The sequence below is a fragment of the Nomascus leucogenys genome, chromosome 20, assembly GCF_006542625.1.
Source record: "Nomascus leucogenys isolate Asia chromosome 20, Asia_NLE_v1, whole genome shotgun sequence".
NCBI lineage: Eukaryota > Metazoa > Chordata > Mammalia > Primates > Hylobatidae > Nomascus > Nomascus leucogenys.
The window spans coordinates 39,323,951-39,348,031 of record NC_044400.1 but is presented as its reverse complement, the minus strand read 5'-3'; the positions used below and the strand labels follow the sequence as shown (position 1 = coordinate 39,348,031).

Below are 24,081 nucleotides of genomic sequence, written 5' to 3'. Positions count from 1 at the left end.
TAAAATGGAGCAACTTATTTCTAGAAAATTTGAATGTGAAATTTTAGGAAATGACTCAAAAGAGGAATGTTATTTTTACTTAGTTTTATTAGAAAAACCTTCTATTTTCATAAGTGATATTATAAGTTCTGCATATTTCTGAATATATCATTTACTGTAAGACTACTAATAATTAATATAAGATTCACAAATATTAACTTAATAAACTGCATTTAAATATTTTAAAATATACAAAATTCAAGAATCCTTTGCTGTGACTCATGTTTTAAAAACCCAAATTATGATGCATAAGGAATATTCAAAATTAGGCTTTATGTGTTTCTTGTACAATATTTTCTTAATTAACCATTAGGTTTAAAAATAAGATTTTCAGGGTACAAGATTTTGAATTTACTCAGTAGAATAATGATCTCTACTAAAATGTAGCTCTAATTTACGCAGTTCTTGTGTAACAGGACTTCACAATTTGTTTATTCATTTAAATAGGCAAGGTACCAAAAGAGACTTTCATTCAGATTAATTAATTACTGGAGTTAATTGCAACATTCAGTTTCCAATTTCAGGTTACCATAAACCTGAAAATGTTTATCATGACTTTTATTATTCTGAAGTGTAATGGTCACAGAAATTAACTATATTTAATGTAACCTAGGCAAAGTTCTATGTATCATCTCCCTTGTTAAGAAGTACATTTTTTAACTTTAACAATGTATGTGCTATGTGCTCACATGTTCTTTATGAATGCAGTGTATTTAGGGGTTTGTTTTGTTGTTTTTAGTTTGAGAGGTGGTGGTAGGAAAGGGAAGATGAGAAGAAATGCACATTCATTTACTCTGAATTTCTAGTTACTAAAACTATTTTAAAAAGTTTGGGCTGGGCACGGTGGCTCACGCTTGTAATCCCAGCAGTTTGGGAGGCAGAGACGGGCGGATCACGAGGTCAGGAGATCGAGACCACGGTGAAAGCCCGTCTCTACTAAAAATACAAAAAATTAGCCGGGCGTGGTGGCGGGCGCCTGTAGTCCCAGCTACTCGGAGAGGCTGAGGCAGGAGAATGGCGTGAACCCGGGAGGCGGAGCTTGCAGTGAGCCGAGACTGCGCCACTGCACTCCAGCCTGGGTGACAGAGCAAGACTCCGTCTCAAAAAAAAAAAAAAAAAGTTTGACTACTCTAAAAAAAGCACAGAACCTCTGTGCATTTTGTAATTTATTTGAAATTGATTTTTAGAAATCACAGCCTTCTTGCAGTATAAATGATGTATTTCTACACAAATGCAAATAAACATGAATATATTTGCATTATTAACCTTTAATAAAGAACAATGTTGATAGTTTAAATTACACTTTAAGTGTTTAAGGTGAATGCTGAAGGTGTGCTCTCTCTTTCTCTCTCTCTCTCTATATATATATATCTCATTCTAATAATGCTAATAAAAAATATGTAAAACTTATATAGGAAATAATGTCAAGTTACTTCTTGTGACAAACTATTTTTGAAATATCTTTCTATATGTCCATGCATGTTTCAGTTTTAACGCTTCTCTAAACATTGCTTTATTTTCTTCATTTTTTTACTCTGTCTTGAAGGTACAAATATATGATCAGATTTATTTAAAGTTACCTTTTTATCATTTATTTTTAATTGACAAAAATTGTTTATATTTATTATGTACAACATGCTATTTTGAAATATCTGTACATTGTAGAATGGCTAAATTGTTCTAATTCACATATGCATTACCCCACATATCATTTTTTAAAAATCTACTCCTTTAGCAGTTTTCAAGAATACATTATTATTAACTAGAGTGACTGATTATCTCTCTAATCCCCCTTCTCCACCCAGTCCCTGGTAACCAGCATTCTATTCTCTACTTCTGTGACTTTAACTTGTTAGATTCCACATATGAGTGAATTCATGTGGCATTGGTCATTCTGTGCCGGGCTTATTTCACTTAACATAATGCCCTCTAGGTTTATTCATGCTACTGTAAATGACAAGACTTCCTTCTTTAAGACTGAATAGTATTTCACTGTGTATCTGTACACCATGCTTTCTTTATCCATTCAACTGTTAATGGACACTTACTTGATTCCATATCCTTGCAATGAACATGGGAACACAGATATCTCTTCAACAGACTGATTTTGTTTCCTTTGACTGTACACCCAGTAGAGGGATTGCAGGATCATATGGTAGTTCTATTTTTAATGTTTTGAGGAACTTCCATCCTGGTTCCTTAATGGCTGTACTAATTCACATTCTCACCAACAGTGTGCTAGGCTTCTCTTTTCCCCACAACTCAGCAACATTTATCTTTCATCTTTTCGATAACAACCATTCTAACAGATGTGAGGTAATATTTTGATTTCAATTTGCACCTCTAATGATTAGTGATATTGAAGAATTTTTTCATATACATGTTGGTTATTTGTATGTCTCCTTTTGAGAAGTATCCATTCAAATCCTTTGCCCATCTTTTAATTGGGTTACTTGTTTTCTTACTATTGATTTGTATGAGTTCCTTAGATATTTTGGATATTAACTCATTGTCAGATGTTTGGTTTGCAAATTCTTTCATTTCATAGGCTATCTCTTATCTCTGTTGATTGTTTTCTAAAGAAATTGCTTTTGACATAATTTTTGCAGTTTACAATGTTACAAATGGAAATTAAGCAAATTTAGATGATATTTGAAGTGCAAATTTAGATGACATTTGAAGTACAAATTGGATTGTGATCAAATTCACAATGGGTTGTAACACTAGCAGTGAATCAGAACCATATGACTTCATTTATCTTCCCCTGGATTTTATATGGAGCTACTAAAATCTGCCAGAAAATATTAATTTTTAATTGTTCATGAAGTTAGCATTCTAATGACACTAATCAAAATGATGTTTTAGGCCGGGCGCCGTGGCTCACGCTTGTAATCCCAGCACTTTGGGAGGCCGAGGCGGGCAGATCACGAGGTCAGGATATCGAGACCACGGTGAAACCCCGTCTCTACCAAAAATACAAAAAAATTAGCCGGGCATGGTGGTGGGTGCCTGTAGTCCCAGCTACTCGGAGAGGCTGAGGCAGGAGAATGGCGTGAACCTGGGAGGCGGAGCTTGCAGTGAGCCGAGATCGCACCACTGCACTCCAGCCTGGGCGACAGAGCGAGACTCCGTCTCAAAAAAAAAAAAAAAAAAATGATGTTTTAATGGTTAAAAACAGAAATCCTCTTGTACCATGTGAATACTTCCTTTTCTCATAGAAAAGTCCAGCCACTGGTCCACTCAACATGGGAGGAAACTCGGACATAGATTAATCACTGAGGGCCTCATTCATTTATTCTTTTGGCAAGGACAATCATTTTGTTTCTTGAAAAGAAACCAACATTTTGTACTTCGAGGCCCTAATCTATTTGTATTCTTAATAGCAAGAGAAGAGGTAGGACCTTAACCCATGTTTATGCTTAGACTATTCGATGTGTATACCAGTGTTTTGGCCGCCTCTCTCTCAAGCCACAGGGTGTCTAAAATTTAACAATTGAGAGGTCCTAAAATATCTAGCCTAATTTAAGCATACTTTTAGTAGTTTCATGGCCCTGGAAATTGTCCAACTGACAATGATCTGTAGTTGTTTATTTAACCAATGGACTCAAAATGATTTTTAATGAGAATTTAGTCAGGATGAAGAAAATGGATCTTTACCATGAATATATTTTTCAAGCAACAGTGGCATAATTGTTTAATGAAGACATCACACTGGTTGTCTTCTTTCTTCTTTAGAAAAGCAACGATTTCAGTGTTTCCTTAATTTGCATATTAATTTCATTACCTTACACATCAATTCTATGTCAGACACTGAGCTGGGCCCTAGTAAATGGTTCATTAAGAGATCATTTCCTATGGGGTACTTACCATCTATTCAGGTGGAAGTCACACAAGAAGCAAGTAATCAAATAAATAAACGCGTAATTGCAATAATGAGAAACGTGGAGAAATATGTGTCAGTTTAAAACACCAAGATCCATGTAAGTTGATGAATTTCTGCATTGAAGGAACTCATTTTGAAAGATCGTAATCATCACCCAGTATTAAATACCAATTAGGTATAGAGTAAATGTGATGGAGAGATAATCTTTGTGTTCCTTTACTTTTCCTTTTGTAACTCGAACTGGGGACAGGAAGGTGGCTATGCCCAGTTCAAACCAACATTTAAAATAAGAGTGTAAGTGGAGTTATTTTGGGATATTTTTCTTTTTTTAAATATCAGAAAGGTAATGTGCTGACCTCATAACAAAGTTTGAGAGAGGCATGTCTTACACATGTGTGTGAAAATTAAATCGTCATGCTCATGTACTACAAAAAGATCTTCATTTGAGGATTTATCTGTTTGTCTAAGGATATCAAATTGGAAAGTAACAGATAGGTTAAAAACACAACAACATGTTGCCCTATTTGCTTCAGCTTCCTTTAAAGAAAGAATGATGGAAAGATAGACAAAAGATGGAATGTAACAAACCTGCACATTCTGCACATGTATCCCAGAACTTAAAGTAAAATAAAATAAAATAAATAACACATTTGACAAGAAAAAAAAAAAAAGAAGGGAATCGGAGAAAAGAGAAAAGAGGGATGGGAAGGGGAGGGGTGGGGTAGGGGGAAGGGTAAGATTTAAGGTGGGAGGGAGGGAAACAGTGAGAAGAAGGTGCGGGGTAGAGATAGAAGGTGTGAAGTGGAGATGGGAGGTGCAGGGTAGAGATAGGAGGAGGGGAGAGGAGAAGGGAGGGAGGAAAAGAGGAAGGAAAGGAGGGAGACAAAAAGGAAGAAAGGAACCAAGGATGGGAGGAGGAATTTTAGATTAATCCAATACCACCTTCATCCCATCCTATCTTTTTTCCTTCCCCTACCTCTCCCTCCCCAAAGATAACCATTATTCTAAAATTACTGTGTATCCTTTCAATGTGTACATTTTAAAAAATTTGCTACACATATGTGATTCCATAAGGCATATATGCTAATGTTTCATTCTTATAAAATTTTAAATAACTGTAGTTTTTGTAAACATCTCTTTTTTTTTGTTTGTTTTCCACACAACACTATGTAAGACATACCCATGTTCATACATGTAGACCTATCTTATTCATTTTAACTGCTGTAAAGTAATCCACTGTATATACACTAGAGGTGTGTATCCATTTACCTTTGCTGGACCATTTTGGTGTTTACTCATTTTGTTTTAACAAGGAGTGCTTGAGGAACACCTCTACTTATGTTTCCTTGTGTGTAGCGAGTAGGGAACTAGAAGTATAGTGGCTAAGTCAAGAAGTGATCACTGAATCAATATGTTGTCAAAATGTTTACCATGGTGGATGTATCCATTTTTTTTTCTCACCAAGAGTATGACCCCTAATTTTCCCAAAGGGACACAAAAATCCAATGTCACCAGACAATCTTGGCCAATCTCAGACAGCTAGAAAATGACATCTCATTATATTAATTTATAATTTCTTTGTTATAGAAATAAATAGTATTTCTTATTTTTAAAAAACTAATGTTTTGTTGATATATTGGCCCCACCAGAATTTGCCTATTTAACACTGGAACTATAAAAATGAATAGAAAATAAAACTAATTTTGTTTTGTAGCTTTTAAATATGGCCATTTTTAGGGCTTTATGCTCACAAAAGCTCAGAGACAGAAATCATGTTTTATTGTTAGTATGATATCTGGAGTGCTTAATTATTAACTTGAAAATATACAAAATCCCCTTCCTATTTTTGTCTTTTAGAATACACGATCACCTCTCAATTAGCTTTATTCTGATGGTGTTCATTGTGAACTCTGAAAAGCAACACAGGCCTTATTTTAATTTGTATTTCTATACTTTATACCTTCTTCCAAAAAAGTTTAACAATAAACCATAAAAATATATGTCAACAAAGATATTAAATTCGACAACACAAATTTATTCATCTAAGTAACTGAATAAGACAACAGTAAAGTTAATCCATATTGGGATACTCTTCATTCCTGCCTGATATTTAATAAAATATTATTATTGATATTCTTTTAGTCATGTTGATATATTGATATATCACTAATAATTTTGGTATCTAGAGAAAGAATAGTTTCAAATTCAGCTTGTAAACAATTACATTAGAAACACTTCATTCTGTTAGTAATTAAAAAATGTAAATCACAAAAGTACCATTTTTCATCTATTTAATGAACAAAAATATTACAATATCCAATTGAGAACCAGTGAAGAAAATTAATAATATTTTGCATTATAATTTAGCACAATCCTTGAAGAAAGCACTTTTGACATACACATTTTTGTACCTTTGGATATAATAATCCTATTTATTAGATTCTAGCTAGAGAAATAATCCAAAATGTGGAAAAATAATATATTCATGAAAATGTTTTAGCTTCATTTTAAACTGATAAAATTGAAAGCCACCTAAATGTTCAATTTAAAGTATACTGTTTCCAATTGAAAAAATTACAATCCTGATGCCGATGAGGAAAAGGTATCTGATATTAAGATTCAATGGGAAGGAAACAGAATCCTAAGTATGATTACAAATATGCAAAAAGTCCACATACATAGGGGAAAAATGAAAAGACATACTACAATGCTAATCGTTGTTCTAGAAGTAGCGTTTCTCCACTAATTTCAGGATACGCGTTTTCTTTATTGCTTATTTAAATAGAAAATAAATGTCCTGGGCCTGCTTTTATCCCCTTAGGGAGGTGGGAATTTTGCACAATTTATACTTCTGTCCTATTTGGTTTTGGTTTTGTTTGTTTTTTCTCAACTTAAAGCCATTGTTCTCAAACAACACAGTATCTTAATGCTCCATCACTCTTGAATCTTACCTTCCTCCTTGAGGAATACCACTTCAAGATGACTGATTACCTTTCAGTAAATGTATCTGCTCTTTGTTCTAGGAAAGAGAACCATGTGGCAAAGCAGTAGAATAGGTTTGCAAATAAACCAAAAAGGTAGTAACTGTGAAGGAGATTCATGTATTTGCTCTAGCTCTTCCTTCTGTCTGAGTCTTGTTTAGTTATCCTATACATACTGATTCCAAGTCAGGGCATTCCATTCCAGGTAAACATTTTATTGGGCTTCTATGTTTAGTTCAATATCTAGGTCGTTTCTGAATGCTTAGGGCTTGCTATTGTTTTAAATTGATAAGAAAAGATACCACACTTGTTCTTAGCCAAAAGACCAAGAAACTATTGCTATTGTTTTAAGTCCTTGCAATTTGTCCACTACAGAAATTCCTAATAATCAAGACGATAAGAATAAAGATGCTTTAATTTGAGAGGGCAGCCTCATTTTATTTCTGTACCCTAATACATATTTCAGCTTATTGGTTAATAGGAAGTATTAAATATGGTAGAAATTAAATGCATACTCTTACACTTCATAGACATATGTGTATAATGATACAATTTAGGAAAAATAGTATGTCTTGAACTCAGCCAGACATTCATGGTAAAATATGACTAACAGTGATACTGGAACTTTGACAAAAGCCTGTTAATTACTATTGTTCTATTCCCTATTAATCCTTTAAAGTTTTTTTTTTTTGCCCACCCTCAATCCCCTACTCTGATTTATGGACTGCTTTTCATGTTTATAAAGTGGTTCATGAATCACGCTGCCCCAACCGAAGTGAATAATAATGGGCCCATTTATGCAACCTTTGCTGTGTAGCTAATTATCTGAAAATGACTGCCTGGGATTGCACTGAGAAGAGTGTCATTAGCATTCAGCACTAAGTCTACAAAAGAGAGGAGGGAAAGAAAGCAGAAATATGGAATCAAAAAATAAGAATAGCAGTGAGAATGCTATTTACTCAGTGTGATTTCTTTAAAGCATCCTAAAGAACATTTAATGATATCTCCCAATAGCTGAATTGTTAAGTAAGTCATGGGGTATAGCATCCATTAAAATTATGTCCATGGAGCACACCTAAGACTTAAGAAAGTTCTTACCTATAGGTTGATCAAAGTAGCAAATGAAATTGCTAATACAATATGATCTCAATTTTAAGAAGAAAAGAAATTAATAATAAAACTGTGATAATGTCATTATGGGTCATTTTTTCTCTTATCTATAATTTTCTGTATTTTCCAGATGTTTTAATATGGCCATATGTTAATCTTACAATGTATTTGTGATAGTAATGTTATATGCATTTTTTATTTCTTTGGAAGCATATTGACTGAAAATGATAGCAGCTACTGTTAATCGAGTGCCTACTGTGTATCAAGCATTGAACTTGTACATGCATATAATAACTCTCTTTTCTTTCCTGTTGCATACCACATTCCACCTGCATCATACCTGCGTTCATGAATTATCATAAACCTAGGCTGAGGCACATTTTGTCCAAGTTACCACCAACCAAATAAGTGCAGAACTAAACTGTCTTGCATTGCAATCCTGAGTGATATTTAGGTTTTCTTAATAATGTAAATATTTATCTGATGTAAGAGATCTGGATTTCTAAAAAAATGGCAAAGGTAATCCTTCCAAATGAGAAATAAGCACACCTTACCTATTTTATAAAACAAGTAGACAGTGGCTCCATCTTCTCTCTTGAGACCTTACAGTATTAAAATATATACATATATATGACAGCATGAATATGTAGCTGGATGTTTTTAATTGCTGTAGCCAATGCTTACAGTATTGCCTGATTCCTAGTTAGTCATATATCATTTTATACTCACTGTGGATTTGGTAATGAATGTCATAAATTATTGATAACTAAATAAATACTAAAAATATGGTAAGGTCAACTTTTAATATTTGTACTTTGTTTAACTGCTCATGGAAGAAATTTTACTGAAGCAAATCTTCTCTGCTTAGATTCATCTGGCCTAACTACAATAACTGGAGAGACCTTAACCCTTGAATCTAGTATATCTGGGTCTGAATCTCAGCATTACCATAGACTATGTAGACTTGGAAGAATTTATTAATCCAGTGAGATGTTAATTTTCTTATCTTTGATATTGGAGTGGAAAAGGCTTCAACATAATAAGACTATTATAAATAATAAATAATACACATGTGGCAAAATAATGCTTTCTCCTCCAAAGATGTCCATGTCCTAAATTCTCTGGACCTGTAAATATGCTACTTCTCATGGCAAAAGGGGCTTTGCAGATGTAACTAAGATAAGGTCTGTGGCCTAGCACAGTGGCTCACGCCTGTAATCCCAGCACTTTGGGAGGTGAGGTGGGTGGATCACTTGAGACCAGGAGGTCAAGACCAGTCTGGCCAACATGGTGAAACCCCATCTCTACTAAGAATACAAAAATTAGCTGAGTGTGGTGGCGGGTGCCTGTAGTCCTAGCTACTTGGGAGGCTGAGGCAGGAGAATAGCTTGAACCCAGGAGTCAGAGGTTGCAGTGAGCCGAGATCGCACCACTGCACTCCAACCTGGGTAACAGACAGCAACTCTGTCTCAAAAAAAAAAAAAAAAGAAAAGAAAAGAAAAGAAAAAAAGATAAAGTCCGCTGGACGTGGTGGCTCACGCCTGTAATCCCAGCACTCTGGGAGGCCAAGGCGGGTGGATCATTTGAGGTCAGGAGCTCGAGACCAGCCTGGCCAACATGGTGAAAACCCATCTCAACTAAAAATACAAAAAAAAAAATTACCGAGCGTGGTGTTGCATGCCTGTAATCCCAGCTACTGGGGAGGCTGAGGCAGGAGAATCTCTTGAAGCTGGGAGATGGAGGATGCAGTGAGCTGAGATCGTGCCACTGCACTCCAGGCTGGATAACGGAGCGAGACTCTGTCTTGAAAAAAAAAAAAGATAGTCGATTATCTTGGAATATCTTAGTGGGCCCAATGTAATCACAAGGGTTCTTATGAAAGGAAAGCAGGAGAGTGAGATGTGCTTTGAAGATGGAGGAAGGGTCCATAAGCCAAGGAATGCAAATGCCCCCTAGAAGCTGAAAAAAGCAGAGAAATAAGTTCTCCCCTAGAACCTCCAGGAGGAACACAGCGCTGCTAACACCTTGATTTTAGGACGTCTGATCTCCAGAACTGTAAGCGAATAAATTTGCGTTGTTTTAAGCCACTAAGTTTGTGGTAACTTGTTACAGCAGCAAGAGGAAACTAATACTGTATGTAAGGTGCTTAGTACAGTGCCTGTCACCTAGGATTCTAACGTAATACTAGCTAAAGTAACTCTGCCTCTTTAGATCTAGGTAAGAGTAGCCTGAACCCACAATCCATTATTTGTGGGAGTCCAATGCCCTCCCCGAGATCGCTGAGGCTTCCCAAGGGGCTTATGTAATCTCTGGCTTTGAATTGCTTCAGTTTATAGAATACTGTTCCAATAATGCTGTCAGGATAAGGAATTCAGCCCCTTCCCAGTATTCCAAGTATAAAAATAAAACATTTACCCAAGGCTTGTGTATGTGTGTGTGTGTGTGTGTGTGTGTGTGTGCGCGCATGCATACAGGCATGCTTGGTGTGTATCAGGCTTTGTTTGAGTAAATATAGAAAACGTATTGTGATTGCACAGCAAAAATTTTTAAATTAAATATCAATATGACCGTTTCTTACTACTACAATATTTTGCTTCCTCACACCTAAATTCCTCTTAATTCTCACAAAATGGTTTATCTTCTTTGGTTTCCTTATCATTTACGTCTCACGCTCCCAGGATTTCACCTTCAAATACCAATGTATTTTTCTAAACAGACTAGCCAAAATCCTGTCACAACTATGAAGATAATGCAAATTCTTTTCACCCTATTGCACTGAGCAGTTAATAAGTATTAGCTGCAAAAAAATCTATGTACTCTTTAGTCATAACTTAGACTAACCCATCCATCTTCTCTCATCAGTTTCTTTGTGTAATGTAACTAACATGAATTAAAGATGTATCCAAGTGGCTAAAGAAGCCATTCTTCAAACACTCTATTGAGTGATACTGATATCAATCTTATAACTGCTACTCACTCTCAATTTCACCAATATTAGGGGTATGAATAGGGTTCAGCATTTTTAGGGGATTTTCTTTCACATTTTTCTTTCATACAGATTCTACTAAACTGCACAATTATGTTATACAGAGATGGGGTTTAAAACTTGGGAGTTCTTCCTGATAAAATTGATGATTATAGGAAAACCTCAACTGAGCATACATAATTTGTTAATTTAAGCTCACATTGCTATTTGCAAATGTACCCTCACCATGTGTATATGTGTGCACACGTGTGTATTTGTGTGTGTGTGTATAAACCTAGGTTTCAGGATACTTATGGGCCAGGGCTTTTGAATTATTTATTTATTTGTTTTTTTTTTTTTGAGACGGAGTCTCGCTCTGTCGCCCAGGCTGGAGTGCAGTGGCGCGATCTCGGCTCACTGCAAGCTTCGCCTCCTGGGTTCACGCCATTCTCCTGCCTCAGCCTGTCCGAGTAGCTGGGACTACAGGCGCCCACCACCACACCCGGCTAATTCTTTTTTTTGTAATTTTAGTACAGACGGGGTTTCACCGTGGTCTCGATCTCCTGACTTCGTGATCCGCCCCCCTCGGCCTCCCAAAGTGCTGGGATTACAGGCATGACCACTGCGCCCGGCCTTGGATTATATTTTGTCAGCAATTAGAAGCATGCCACCTTCAGACATTAAATATACATGATTTGCTGTTACAATGACTCCTAAGGCCAATGACCATGCATCATAAACCTTAATAAATGAATACTACAGTGACATGATTTCTGTTCATTCCAAAGTATCATGAGACCACAGTTTCTAACTAATAGCCCATTTTGAGTGTTCTGACCTAACCTTCAAAATGTCAATAAATTGGGATTATAATGTAATCTATTCTAAATGTCTTTGAAAGAAGACAGATGAATGTTATGCTGTCACAAATCTACCTCTGGGAAATCTCTCTGCAGAAGAGCAGTCAGTTAATGCTTTTGCCTTTAGCTGGTTTTACCGTCCTATACTTTCATTTGCTATCCACCAATAAAAATATTTTCACACACCAGAATGAAAATCTTGAGTTTAAAAAACTAAAGACAGAATTAACAATTCAATCTTTTCAATTTATAATCAGCCAGCTTCAGCCACAGTGTGAGTACATTTTCCATGTGGATGTGTTAATTAATGGTAGAAGTGACTAACAACTGTGAAGCAGTCATATTAGGCAAGGAGAACAAATGGAAATACAAGAGCAATCATTCTCAGAGATACTCATTGTTGCTTCTCACCCAGAAGACTGGAGAGCTGAACAGAACTCTGCCCAGGGACATCTCTCTTTTTGTTGATGATCTGGGGAATTCTTGCTGAGCAATTTTTTCTCACAAAGAGCTCATACACTCAGTTCACTTAACCATAAGCATTACAAAATCTAGAAATGCCAAACTCTTCAATCAGCAGAGTTCAACACTCTGTTGCACAGATTTCTATAGCCTAACACAGATTCATGAGTATGTGCTTGTGTGGGAGTCCCTGTCTGAGTCTCAAGAATTCCTCCCTTCTCAGAGAGTCCTGTGGGTCTTTGGTGACCATATTTGTATTTGTGTATTAGCGCTGTCCTCCAACCCTTACTCAATAGTTGTGGGAGAGTTGGTACCTAATTCAAGTTAGACCAGTGAAATCCTCCTGTGAGTCTGAAATTTGGAACATATATATCCCAAGATGGAAGTTGTTTCAGTACCTTCCAAAGGAAATCAGATGACTTTTTGAGAGTAAGTTCTTAGAGTTATTGATTTCTTCTCTTGCTAAGTTGTGATAATTACTCAATTCTCTTTAATATTATATTGGATTTGAGTTCTCATTGTTCAATTCCCACCTATGAGTGAGAACACGCGGTGTTTGGTTTTTTGTCCTTGCGATAGTTTACTGAGAATGATGTTTTCCAGTTTCATCCATGTCCCTACAAAGGATATGAACTCATCCTTTTTTATGGCTGCATAGTATTCCATGGTGTATATGTGCCACATTTTCTTAATCCAGTCTATCGTTGTTGGACATTTGGGTTGGTTCCAAGTCTTTGCTATTGTGAATAGTGCCGCAGTAAACATACGTGTGCATGTGTCTTTATAGCAGCATGATTTATAGTCCTTTGGGTATATACCCAGTAATGGGATGGCTGGGTCAAATGGTATTTCTAGTTCTAGATCCCTGAGGAATCGCCACACTGACTTCCACAATGGTTGAACTAGTTTACAGTCCCACCAACAGTGTAAAAGTGTTCCTATTTCTCCACATCCTCTCCAGCACCTGTTGTTTCCTGATTTTTTAATGATGGCCATTCTAACTGGTGTGAGATGGTATCTCACTGTGGTTTTGATTTGCATTTCTCTGATGGCCAGTGATGATGAGCATTTCTTCATGTGTTTTTTGGCTGCATAAATGTCTTCTTTTGAGAAGTGTCTGTTCATGTCCTTTGCCCACTTTTTGATGGGGTTGTTTGTTTTTTTCTTGTAAATATATTTGAGTTCATTGTAGATTCTGGATATTAGCCCTTTGTCAGATGAGTAGGTTGCAAAAATTTTCTCCCATTCTGTAGGAACAATGAGAACTCATGGACACAGGAAGGGGAACATCACACTCCAGGGACTGTTGTGAGGTTGGGGGAGGGGGGAGGGACAGCATTAGGAGATATACCTAATGCTAAATGACGAATTAATGGGTGCAGGAAATCAACGTGGCACATGGATACATATGTAACAAACCTGCACATTGTGCACATGTACCCTAAAACCTAAAGTATAAAAATATATATATATATATTATATTGGATTTGGGAGGAATAAAAGTAAATTGGCCCAGGTGATCATAGTTTAAAAAACAATGAGTTATGGTAAAGTCTTGGTGTGACATACAGTTTCCCTAAGTGATATCATTTATATTCCTTATAGCTATTGATTGTTGAATAGATTGATCATAATGGCTAGCAACAGTAAATTCAGTCATGCTTCCTAAAAGGTGGATTTTTTAAAAAGTACTCACAACTCTAAGTACCCATACACATGAGACATTAACTAGTTATTTTGTAGACAATGCTAAATTGGCTACGTAAACTACTTTGTAAAAGCTATTGTAATTCACAACTCTGAATCAATGGTACAATATTATATTTCAATGCATGTCCTGATTTAATAATGGAGTGGTTAACCAACCAGATGACATTGTTTCTGAAGATGGACTAAATAAAGTGAGATGTGCTGACCAGTGGTGCTCAAATAATACTCTCAAGTATCCCTAAGGCTTTTTCTTTAACGGTGCCACAAATATTGGATTCTAATTTTATTTAAAACTATTATTCTTTTTTGCTGTACACCTACAACCATCTGACGCTTGACAAAGTTGACAAAAACAAGCAATGGGGAAAGGACTCTCTATACAATAAATGATTCTGAGATGACTGGCTAGCCATATCCAGAAGATTGAAATTAGACTCCTTTCTTACACCATAGTTCCTATTTCTCATCCACATTTAAACAGGATATCAGGATGCCCTTATAATCACATCTTTTCTAGAATCATGCTTTAGAAAATCATGTGTGGGGCCATCCAACTCAAGATGGATTAAAGACTTAAATGTAAAAAAAAAAAAACTTTGGAATGTAACCTCGGAAATATCATACTGGACAGAGGATCTGGCAAAGATTTCGTGATGAAGACAGCAAAAGCAATTGTAACAAAAACAAAAATTGACAAATGGGACCTAATTAAACTAAAGAGCTTCTGCACAGCGAAACATTACTGGAATGTTGTTCATCAACAGAACAAACAGACAACCTACAGAATGGGAGAAAAATTTTGCAAACTGCACATCTGACAAAGGTTTAATATCCAGAATATATAAAGAACTTAAAGAAATCAACAAGCAAAAAATGAACAAACCCATTAAAAGTAGGCAAAGAACATGAACACCTTTCAAAAGAAGACATACACGCATCCAACAAGCATATAAAAAATGCTCAACATCACTAATCATTAAAAATGCATATAAAACCACAATGTGATACCATCTCACACCAGTCAGAATGGCTATTATTAGAAAGTAAAAAAATATGAGATGCTGGTAAGGTTGCAGAGAAAAAGGAAAACTCATACACTGCTGGTGGAAATGTAAATGAGTTCAGCCATTGTGGAAAGCAGATCGGTGATTTCTCAAAGAACTCAAAGCAAAATTACCATTTGACTCAGCAATTCCCTTGTTGAGTATATGCCAAAAGGAATATAAATCATTGTACCATAAAGATACATACACACATATGTTCATCTTAGTATTATTCTCAATAGCAAAGGCGTGGAGTCAATCTAAGTGCCCATTAACAGTAGATTGGATAAAGAAAATGTGATACATACACACCATGGAATACTACACAACCATAAAAAACAATGAGATCATGTCCTTTGCAGCAACATGGATGGAGGTGGCATCCGTTAGCCTAAGTGAACTAACATAGGAACAGAAAACCAAACATCGCATGTTCTCACTTATAAGTGGGAGCTAAACATTAAATATTAATATATATGGGCACAAAGAAGGGAAAACAGTCACTGAGGCATACTTGAGGGTGGAGGGAAGGAGGAAGGTGAGGATTGAAAAACTACCTATTGGATACTACGACTATTACCTGGGTGGTGAAATAGTCTGTACACCAATTCCCTGTAACATGCAATTTACCTGTATAACAAACCTGCATATGTACCCATGAACCTAAAATAAAACTTAAAAATATATATAGTAAATATTTTAAACTATAATAAGAAGCATTACACTATCACCTGTCCTATGTTACTTTCTTAAATGTCTTAGGTGCTTTTTCTATTGAGGTAAAATATACATATATAATTTACCATCTTTACTGCTTTTAAATGTATAGTTTGGTGGTAATTAATACACTATATGCTTATTTTTCCTATCACTCCCTTTTCTTGGTCTTCGGTAACCACCACTTTACACTCTATCTTGAGATCCATTTTTTTAGCTCTCACACGTGCGTTAGAACATGCAATATTAGTATTTCTGTGCTTGGCTTATTTCAATTAACATAATGGCTTCCAGTTCCATCCATGTTGCAGCATATGACAGGATTTCATTTTTATGTCTGACCAATATCCCATTGTCCATATCTACCACATTTTCTTTCTCCATTCATCTGTTAATAGGCACTTAGGTTGATTCCATATTTGGCTATTGTGAATATGTTGCAATAAATATGAGAATGTCCTATGCCCCATGTTAACACATTCAAGATCACTATATTAACTTGTGCTGCCAGGTTAAATTATGCAGAGCATTGAGCACCAAGTAAAGCTTGCCTTTAATCCATCATTAAGTACTTCTAGAGACCAACCATTTATGGATGTTCCTAAACTATTTGCGATGGTATAATTGACTATAAAGGTGGTTTCTTGGCACAGGGGTTGGGGCTGTTGTTCTTCCTGTTTTCCCAATTCAGGGTAGACTTTGCTCGGTTATTTAAAAATTTAGAAGCAAGTACTTCACTATTTATAAGGATTTTCTCAATGCTGTGTAAATAAAATGCAATAAAAAATAAATTGGTAATGAGAGAGGCTTAAAACCATAATTCTCATCATAATCCCTGCTTTTATATGTATGTGCCCATTAAAATGGATCAACATTTGAACTTATAAGGTGATTTTATATTAACAAAATATGGCTTTTATTTATTACATTTGTACTTTACGTACTGAGGTTCCTTATCAAATTTGTAAACCATCATTGTAGCAGGATGTCTTACCCTTGGCACTACTGACATTTTGGAAAAGCTAAGTCTTTGTTGTTGGGGACTGTCCTGTGCATGGTAGGATGTTTAACAGCATCTCTGGGCTCCATCCACTAGATTCCAGTTTCAAACTTTTAGGTCCAGATATATTTCCAAATGTCCCCAGTGAGGCAAAATCATCTCTGACTGAAAAGCATCAGCTAAATTGTAGAATCACAGGACTTGCCACATTTTAGGAATTCCCAGAGAATATTCCCCTCTTGACAATTTTTTAATTCATAAGAAGCTGTTAAACAAAGAATATGGTAAAAGAGTATAGCAGACAAATTAATGTTTAATATTTATTGTGAGTGTTTTATTTAGGGTGTTTGAATCACTATGAGACTAAAAAAGGAATGTTGCAGAACTGTATTTTTAGACAACAAAAGATATTCATGATGTATTAAGTGAATAAATTAATTAACCCATATGATCATAGGAACAGAAAGCATAGTGTTTTGTAAAACATTTTGAAAAAAAAATTTAATCAAACTTGAAAATTCCTTTTGCTCTGATGCAATGCTTAAATAAATTCAAGTAAATTAACCAATGTCCTGTCTAAGAAAGCCTTCAAAGGGTATGTGAAAATGTTCACATCTGTGAGCTTTCATCTTTCATAATGAAAGCTAAAGGAAAATTGGAAAGAGGTAGGGTTTTTCTTTTTCCTTTAGGAAAAAAAAGCCTTTATTGCTGATAGTTTAGCACAAATGACCAAAGCAATAACTCACCTTGGAAGCCTCAAAAATACTCTGATATATATATATATAGATAGATAGATAGATAGATAGATAGATAGATAGATAGATAGATACATATATATATATATGTATATATATTCACATACGGTGAATCATCCTTGTATCCCAGTAACAAATCCCTCTTGGTCATTGCATGTAATCCTTTTAATGTGCTATTGAATTTAGTTTGCTAATATTTAGTTGAGGATTACATTACTTTCATAACTTATGTAACAAATTTATCATTTGCAATAGCCATATTTTAATGATATCCCAGTAAAGCTATTAAAATATTTTGTGACTAAAAATTTTAAAGATAGGCAGATTGAGTTTGAGTCTTAACTTTGTTGCCCATAAGTGGTGTGAGTTTGCATTAATTAAATTATATCCTTGCAGCTCAGTCCTTTCATTAATCAAAGCACCTACTACACAGCATTGCTGTGAGAATTAAAAGAGACAATGTGTGCAAAGCTTTTAGCCCAGTGCCCCGTACTTAAGAAGTGCTCCCCAAATGATGATCACTATTATAGCTGTTATTATCTCACGACCCTTTCCATTTTTATTATCACCTTAGCAATGTCTGTGCTACTATCTGCAGGATTTGTGAATAGGAGGAATCTACGTTATGCATAAAAGCTTATCTTCCTCTCTTGCTACAACAAAATACAACATCATCATCATCATCATCATCAATAACAACAACAACAAAACCAGCCTTCTGTGACTTATGGTGTCTCACACTTCCCACTATTAGAAAGATTTGTAAGATTTATCTCTGAAACTCTGGTCCACTTATTTTCGGCAGGTAGCATATAAGCAGGGAAGAAACACTATCCTAGGATGAGCATTCATACCATATTCACCACCCCCAGTTGAGCTTCTGTGTTTATTCAAACTCAAGGACCCTAACTCTGCATATCCTATCTGGACTTCATTATCTCTCCATTTTCTCTTGCCTGGGATGTTTTTCTGGTCAGTGAAGTCTGAGAGTAACTAAAATTCAGATGGTGAGTCCACATTTACAAGTTTTTGATTCACTTTTGAATTGACAAAGAACTTTTAAAAATGTAACGGTCCTCCCCATGAAGTGTAATCATAAGTTAAACAACACAAAAATTCAAATTAAATGGTTTCTTTTTTATCTTAATCTCCAGGAGCTACAATTTGAAATTTTCTAAAAATACTCTATGCAAATAGAAGCACAGCTGTGTCTTCTTAGGGCGAAAACCTCTCAGGATAGCAGTCTACCATACACACTACTCTGCACCTTGCTTATTTTCTTTAACAATGCATCATGAATTTGCTTCTGTATTAATAAACAATAAGCTATCTTTAAAAATTTACTACAGTTGTGTGGAAATGCCATAATTTATTTTCTAATCATCCTTTTGTGGGCATTTGTGTTGTTTTCCATTTTATTTTTTCAAATGAAAGAGCTCTGAATATACTGTAGTACTTCATGTATGCAGCATATGTACTGTACTACAGTATACTGTATAAGTGTGTATATACATACACACACTGATATATTTACATATACATTTACATGTATATATATGCATAATCTCTCTCCCTCTCTCTGGGAGTTCAGTACCCTGTTGACTAGCAGGGTAAAGAGTGAGCACTCTTGCCTTCTTCCAGATCTTAGAGGAAGAGCTTTAATTTTTCTGTATTTATTGAGATGATAGTGTGGTTTTTATTTTATTAATATGTTGTATCACATTGATTGATTTGTATATGTTGTTGATTGTTGCATATCCATCTTAGCATCCCAGTAATAAATCCCACTTGGTCATGGTGTGTGATTGTTTTGACATGCTGTTGAATTTCATTTGCTAGTATTTTATTGAGAATGTTTGCATCTAATTCCATCAGGGATATTGGCCTGTAGTATTCATTTATTGTATTGTCTGTCTGGCTTTGGAATTAGAGTGATGCTGGCCTCATGAAATGAATTTGGCAGTTTTCCCTATTCTATTTTGTGGTACAGTTTAAGAAAGGTTAGTATTAGTTCTTCTCTGAATATTTGGTAGACCTCATCCATGAAACCATCTGGCCCTGGGCTTTTCTTTGTCGGAAAGTTTTTGATTACTGATTCACTCTCCTTGTTTGTTATTGGTTTGTTCAGATTTCTATTTGTTATTGACACAGTTTGGGTAGGTTGTATGTTTTTTAGAAATTTATCCATTTCCACCTGTCCATCTAGATTATCCAATTTGTTGACATATAATTATTCATAATAGTTTATTAAAATCTCACAAAATTTTGATGCCTTGTTTGTGCCAACTGGTAAACATGATTTGGGGCTAGGAAGCCTGGAAATGAAATGTCATCACTTTTGTAATGTTTTCTTTTTTCTCTCTCCACTCTATCAGAATCACTACCACAGCTGCATGTATGATGGATCTTCGAAGATATCCACTGGATGAGCAGAACTGCACCCTGGAGATTGAAAGTTGTGAGTTACTTGGACAGGGGAATGAAAAAGAGGGATTCTTCCTTGACCCAATTAAATTCAACTTCTCACTGAGTTAATTAGCACCAGGATTTTTTAGCTGCGCTTGTCTGATAAGTTTTCAAACGGGTTTATATTGGTGGCTCAGGGGTCATTTCAATGAAGTTACTATTTTGAACAATTAGGGAAAGTTCACTTATTTTATCTCATCAATTTATAAACTCATACTTTCTCCTTCTCAGAGTGTAGTTTCTCCCAAAGTCTTCCAATATCCAAACTGCATTAAAAAGAAAGGAAAGATATTTTAATATGAAAAGAGTTAGTGAGATTGTTTTGGGTTCTATCATCTGTTGACCTAAACTACTGTAAATTGTCTTTTAGAAAATCATTATGTTGGTGTCTTGTGTGAATAATGTCTTTCCTCATGAAAAGAAAAAGATGATAAATTGCACTCATGGGGCTTATGCTTTGCGCCAAACAATCGTTTTTAAGTCTAGTAACTAATTTTCGTTTGTCTTCTTGGGCTGCTTTTTCACGGATTTTTTTTTTTTTTTTTTTTTTTGAGACGGAGTCCCACTCTGTCGCCCAGGCTGGAGTGCAGTGGCGCCATCTCCGCTCACCGCAATCTCCGCCTCCCGGGTTCACGCCATTCTCCTGCCTCAGCCTCCGGAGTGGCTGGGACTACAGGCGCCCGCCACCACGCCCGGCTAATTTTTTGTATTTTTAGTAGAGACGGGGTTTCATCGTGTTAGCCAGGATGGCGCTTTCTTAACAATTCAAATATTTTAGTCATGAAGATTTAGTCTGATTGACTATCTTTTTGTGATTATTTCTCAGCCATCAGCCTGTAGGTATTTGAGACCATTAATTGTGAATACCAAAGCTAAGCCATTTCTTGGTTTTCAGAGATGCAAAAAAGTGCAGTAGCTAATCAGACCATTACTATAGTACCACTTAATGTAATGTTAGAAATTGACAGATGTTTATTTAGATCATCTAAAATACTTTCTACATCTAAACATTTTCTTAATGTTTAGTTAATGTTTTTAATGTTTTCCTTTACTTTCTTAGTAAAGGAAAATGGGAAAATTCTAGGTGATTCTATAGTATTGTGGAAGAATAAATGTGCTTTCCCCAGTGTCTCATTACTGAGCAATTACATTAACCTTCTAGTTCCCACTGTATATATAGAAATAGATGAAGGTGTAAATGTAGATATAATTACAAGTTTAAACATAGACATTGACCTACTACCACTAAAACCTAGAATGAACAAGAAAATTCATGAATAATTCTCTAATCAATATTCTAATTTTAAATCTCATTATATAAAGAAGTTACTAAGTATTGAAAGGTGTTTATATATAAAGTATTGATGGTAACAATTGGTTCAGATATCAAAAATGACCCATTCAAATCATAGGAATGAACTATGTAAACCCAATCATATACCAAAGCTAATAACATTTTATAAACAAGGCAGAACATTAGTTCGACAAGTAAATCACTACTTTTGGAACTGATATAGAAAGAGAAGGATAACTCATGGATTGCCCATACATATTAGTTGTTTGTTACCCTTGACCACTCTTCCATTGACTTTGTGATTTTTTTACCTTGGCTTCTGCTGGAGAATATTGACATACAGCAACCTCTTGAAATTCCAAGACTTTATGAATTGTATCATTTGCTTAAAGGAGTAATGAATTTTGACAAATACTTGAAATTGATTCTGTGTTGTAAATTGTAAGTTCTAAAATTATCAACACTTTCTCCCAAAATGCATATTTTATTTATGATGGATACTGAGTTTTTCTATTATAGGTTGATATTTTTATTTCTTTAATCATGTTTTAAAAAGATGACTTTAAGTCCATTTAATATAACATATAATGATCAAAACTATAAATGAAGCAGAAATTAAATGTAACTTTTGTGGGGAAGGGATGAGGGAAGCCCAGGCACCCAGAAAGCCCAAAGTAATCATCAAATATGATGTCAGATAATAGATGGTGACCCAGGCATATGATAATCATTGAGGCAGTTGAGCAAGATGCAACTAGTTGTCTGGACATAGAGATGAACACAGTAACTGAGACTCTAAAATAAGCTAATATGTACAAATTTGAAAAGATGGTAATTATCATCAAAGTGATCCAGCAGCTGGTCACAGAACTACAATTCCTAGATACTTACATAAAACAAAGCAAAAACTCTTGACTGTAACAATTTGGATAATGAGAAGTCTACAGAGGCAGGAACTTAGGAGAAAGATTTGCATGACTAAAGCTGGGTATTATATAACACCTTTGTGACATAAGTATTTGTAACAACACTTGAGAGATAATATACTTGAGGCTCAAAGAAGTAAAATAACTTACCCTGAGTCACAGGGCAAAAAAAGTAATGGAGTAAGAATTCAAGCCCAAGTGTTCTTCTCTTCATCATCGAATCCTGAATCAACAGGTGAGTAAGGGAGCATAGCATCAATAATTAGAAGTATAGGTTGGTCACGGTGGCTCATGCCTGTAATTCCAGCACTTTGGAAGGCCAAGAAGGGTGGATCACCTGAGGTCAGGAGTTCGAGACCAGCCTGACAAATATGGTGAAACCCATCTCTACTAAAAATACAAAAATTAGCCGGGTGGTGACATGCATCTGTAGTACCAGCTACTCAGGAGGCTGAGACAGGAGAATTGCTTGAACCTGGGGGGCAGAAGTTGCAGTGAGCTGAGATCATTCCGCCGCACTCCAGCCTGTGTGACAGAGTGAGACTCCATTTCAAAACAACAACAACAACAATAATAATAATAATAATAATTAGAAGTATAGCATTAACTGGAAACACTCTTGGCTAGGCTGGAAATGCTGACTCAACCAAAGACTGGTCTGTATTTCCTAAACTATCCCTGATAAAGTTCAGTATAGATCCCAGAAGCTGAATTTCCCTCTTAGATCAAGGGTCAAACAATTGCAGCTACAAAGAGAAGGTAGCTTGTGGATGCAGAAAACCAGGCAGGCCTTGATTCTATTGATGTTACCCTTAAAAAGAGAAGCTTCTGATGACAGCATAATTTAACTTCAACATTTTACTTAAAATGAATCCCTTATTAACAATAGATAAACCAATGTAGAGTTCCTAAATGTTAAGAAGAATAATTTTAAGCAGTGAATTAGCATATGCCAATGTGGAGTTTCAATGAGCTTTGCTTGTTTCTACCTAAGTACATAATCAATATGTTACTAAGTTTTAATAAATACTGAATAGATTATTCATCTATTTTTTAACTTTTCACAAAGAAACGTGTTATTTTCTGAAACAGCTCTTTCTGACTTGACAGTGTATCAAGACTATACTGAGCCTTAAAGTGATTACAAATGAAATGCTCTAGTGTCAGTTGGGAAATAAGAATGAAAAAGTAGACATCCCACTGATGTAAGATTGAACCAATCATACATTTGTGACCAACAGAGTGGAAACTTTGCCTTCATTACCAAATCCACTAGTTCGTATGCCCTCCCATCACAATCTCAAGGCTGGCAAAATGTTTTCCTTGGTTGGGTCCTTTGAGACAAATTAAAGATGTTTTGTTTAACTTGATGTCATCTAATCAAGTAAAATTGAAAAAGCCGTAAAGCCTTGTTAAATTGAAAGTTTGCTTGAACTTGGAGCAGATTAATAGCTCTGTAGCCCTGGGGTGCTATAAAAGGAGTTAATGGCATATACAAAAATCAATCAAGGAATTTAGTCTAAAGCGTATTTGGAATTTGAAATCAATAGCAGTATCATGCGAGGGTTTGATAGCCACAAGCATCATGGAGATATGGAAAGAGCTTGCAGTAATAATGATGAAGGAATCAGGTAGTGCAGATTAAAAAAGATCTGGACCCTAATCTCATCCACTCATTTACAGTAGATGTTGTCACCTCACCACACCAAAATAATAATAATAAAAGAAAAAGCCATTTCAGGCCTGAAATCTCTCATTTTCACTCATCTTCTTTAAACTTCCTTCTTCTTCACCACCATTCCGAGTTAGTTCTCTGTATTTCACAGGAAGATGTGTTTCTAGTTCTTTCTTAGGCTGGCCCTGCTCGCGG

The 24,081-nt window shown here is 35.5% G+C and overlaps 1 protein-coding gene and 1 non-coding gene across 2 annotated transcripts in view; one reads left to right on the top strand and one right to left on the bottom strand.

The window, feature by feature from the left end:
* GABRB1 (gamma-aminobutyric acid type A receptor beta1 subunit) overlaps positions 1 to 24,081 on the top strand; it is a 403,876-nt gene that overhangs the window by 271,284 nt on the left and 108,511 nt on the right. Inside the window, exon 5 of the mRNA XM_003258406.2 lies at positions 19,901 to 19,983. Coding sequence (XP_003258454.2) covers positions 19,901 to 19,983 — 83 coding nt within the window. The remainder of the gene's footprint in view (positions 1 to 19,900; positions 19,984 to 24,081) is intronic.
* On the bottom strand, positions 4,256 to 4,359 carry LOC115831969. Its single transcript, XR_004027453.1, has one exon. It is a non-coding gene; the product is annotated as a small nucleolar RNA U13 (small nucleolar RNA).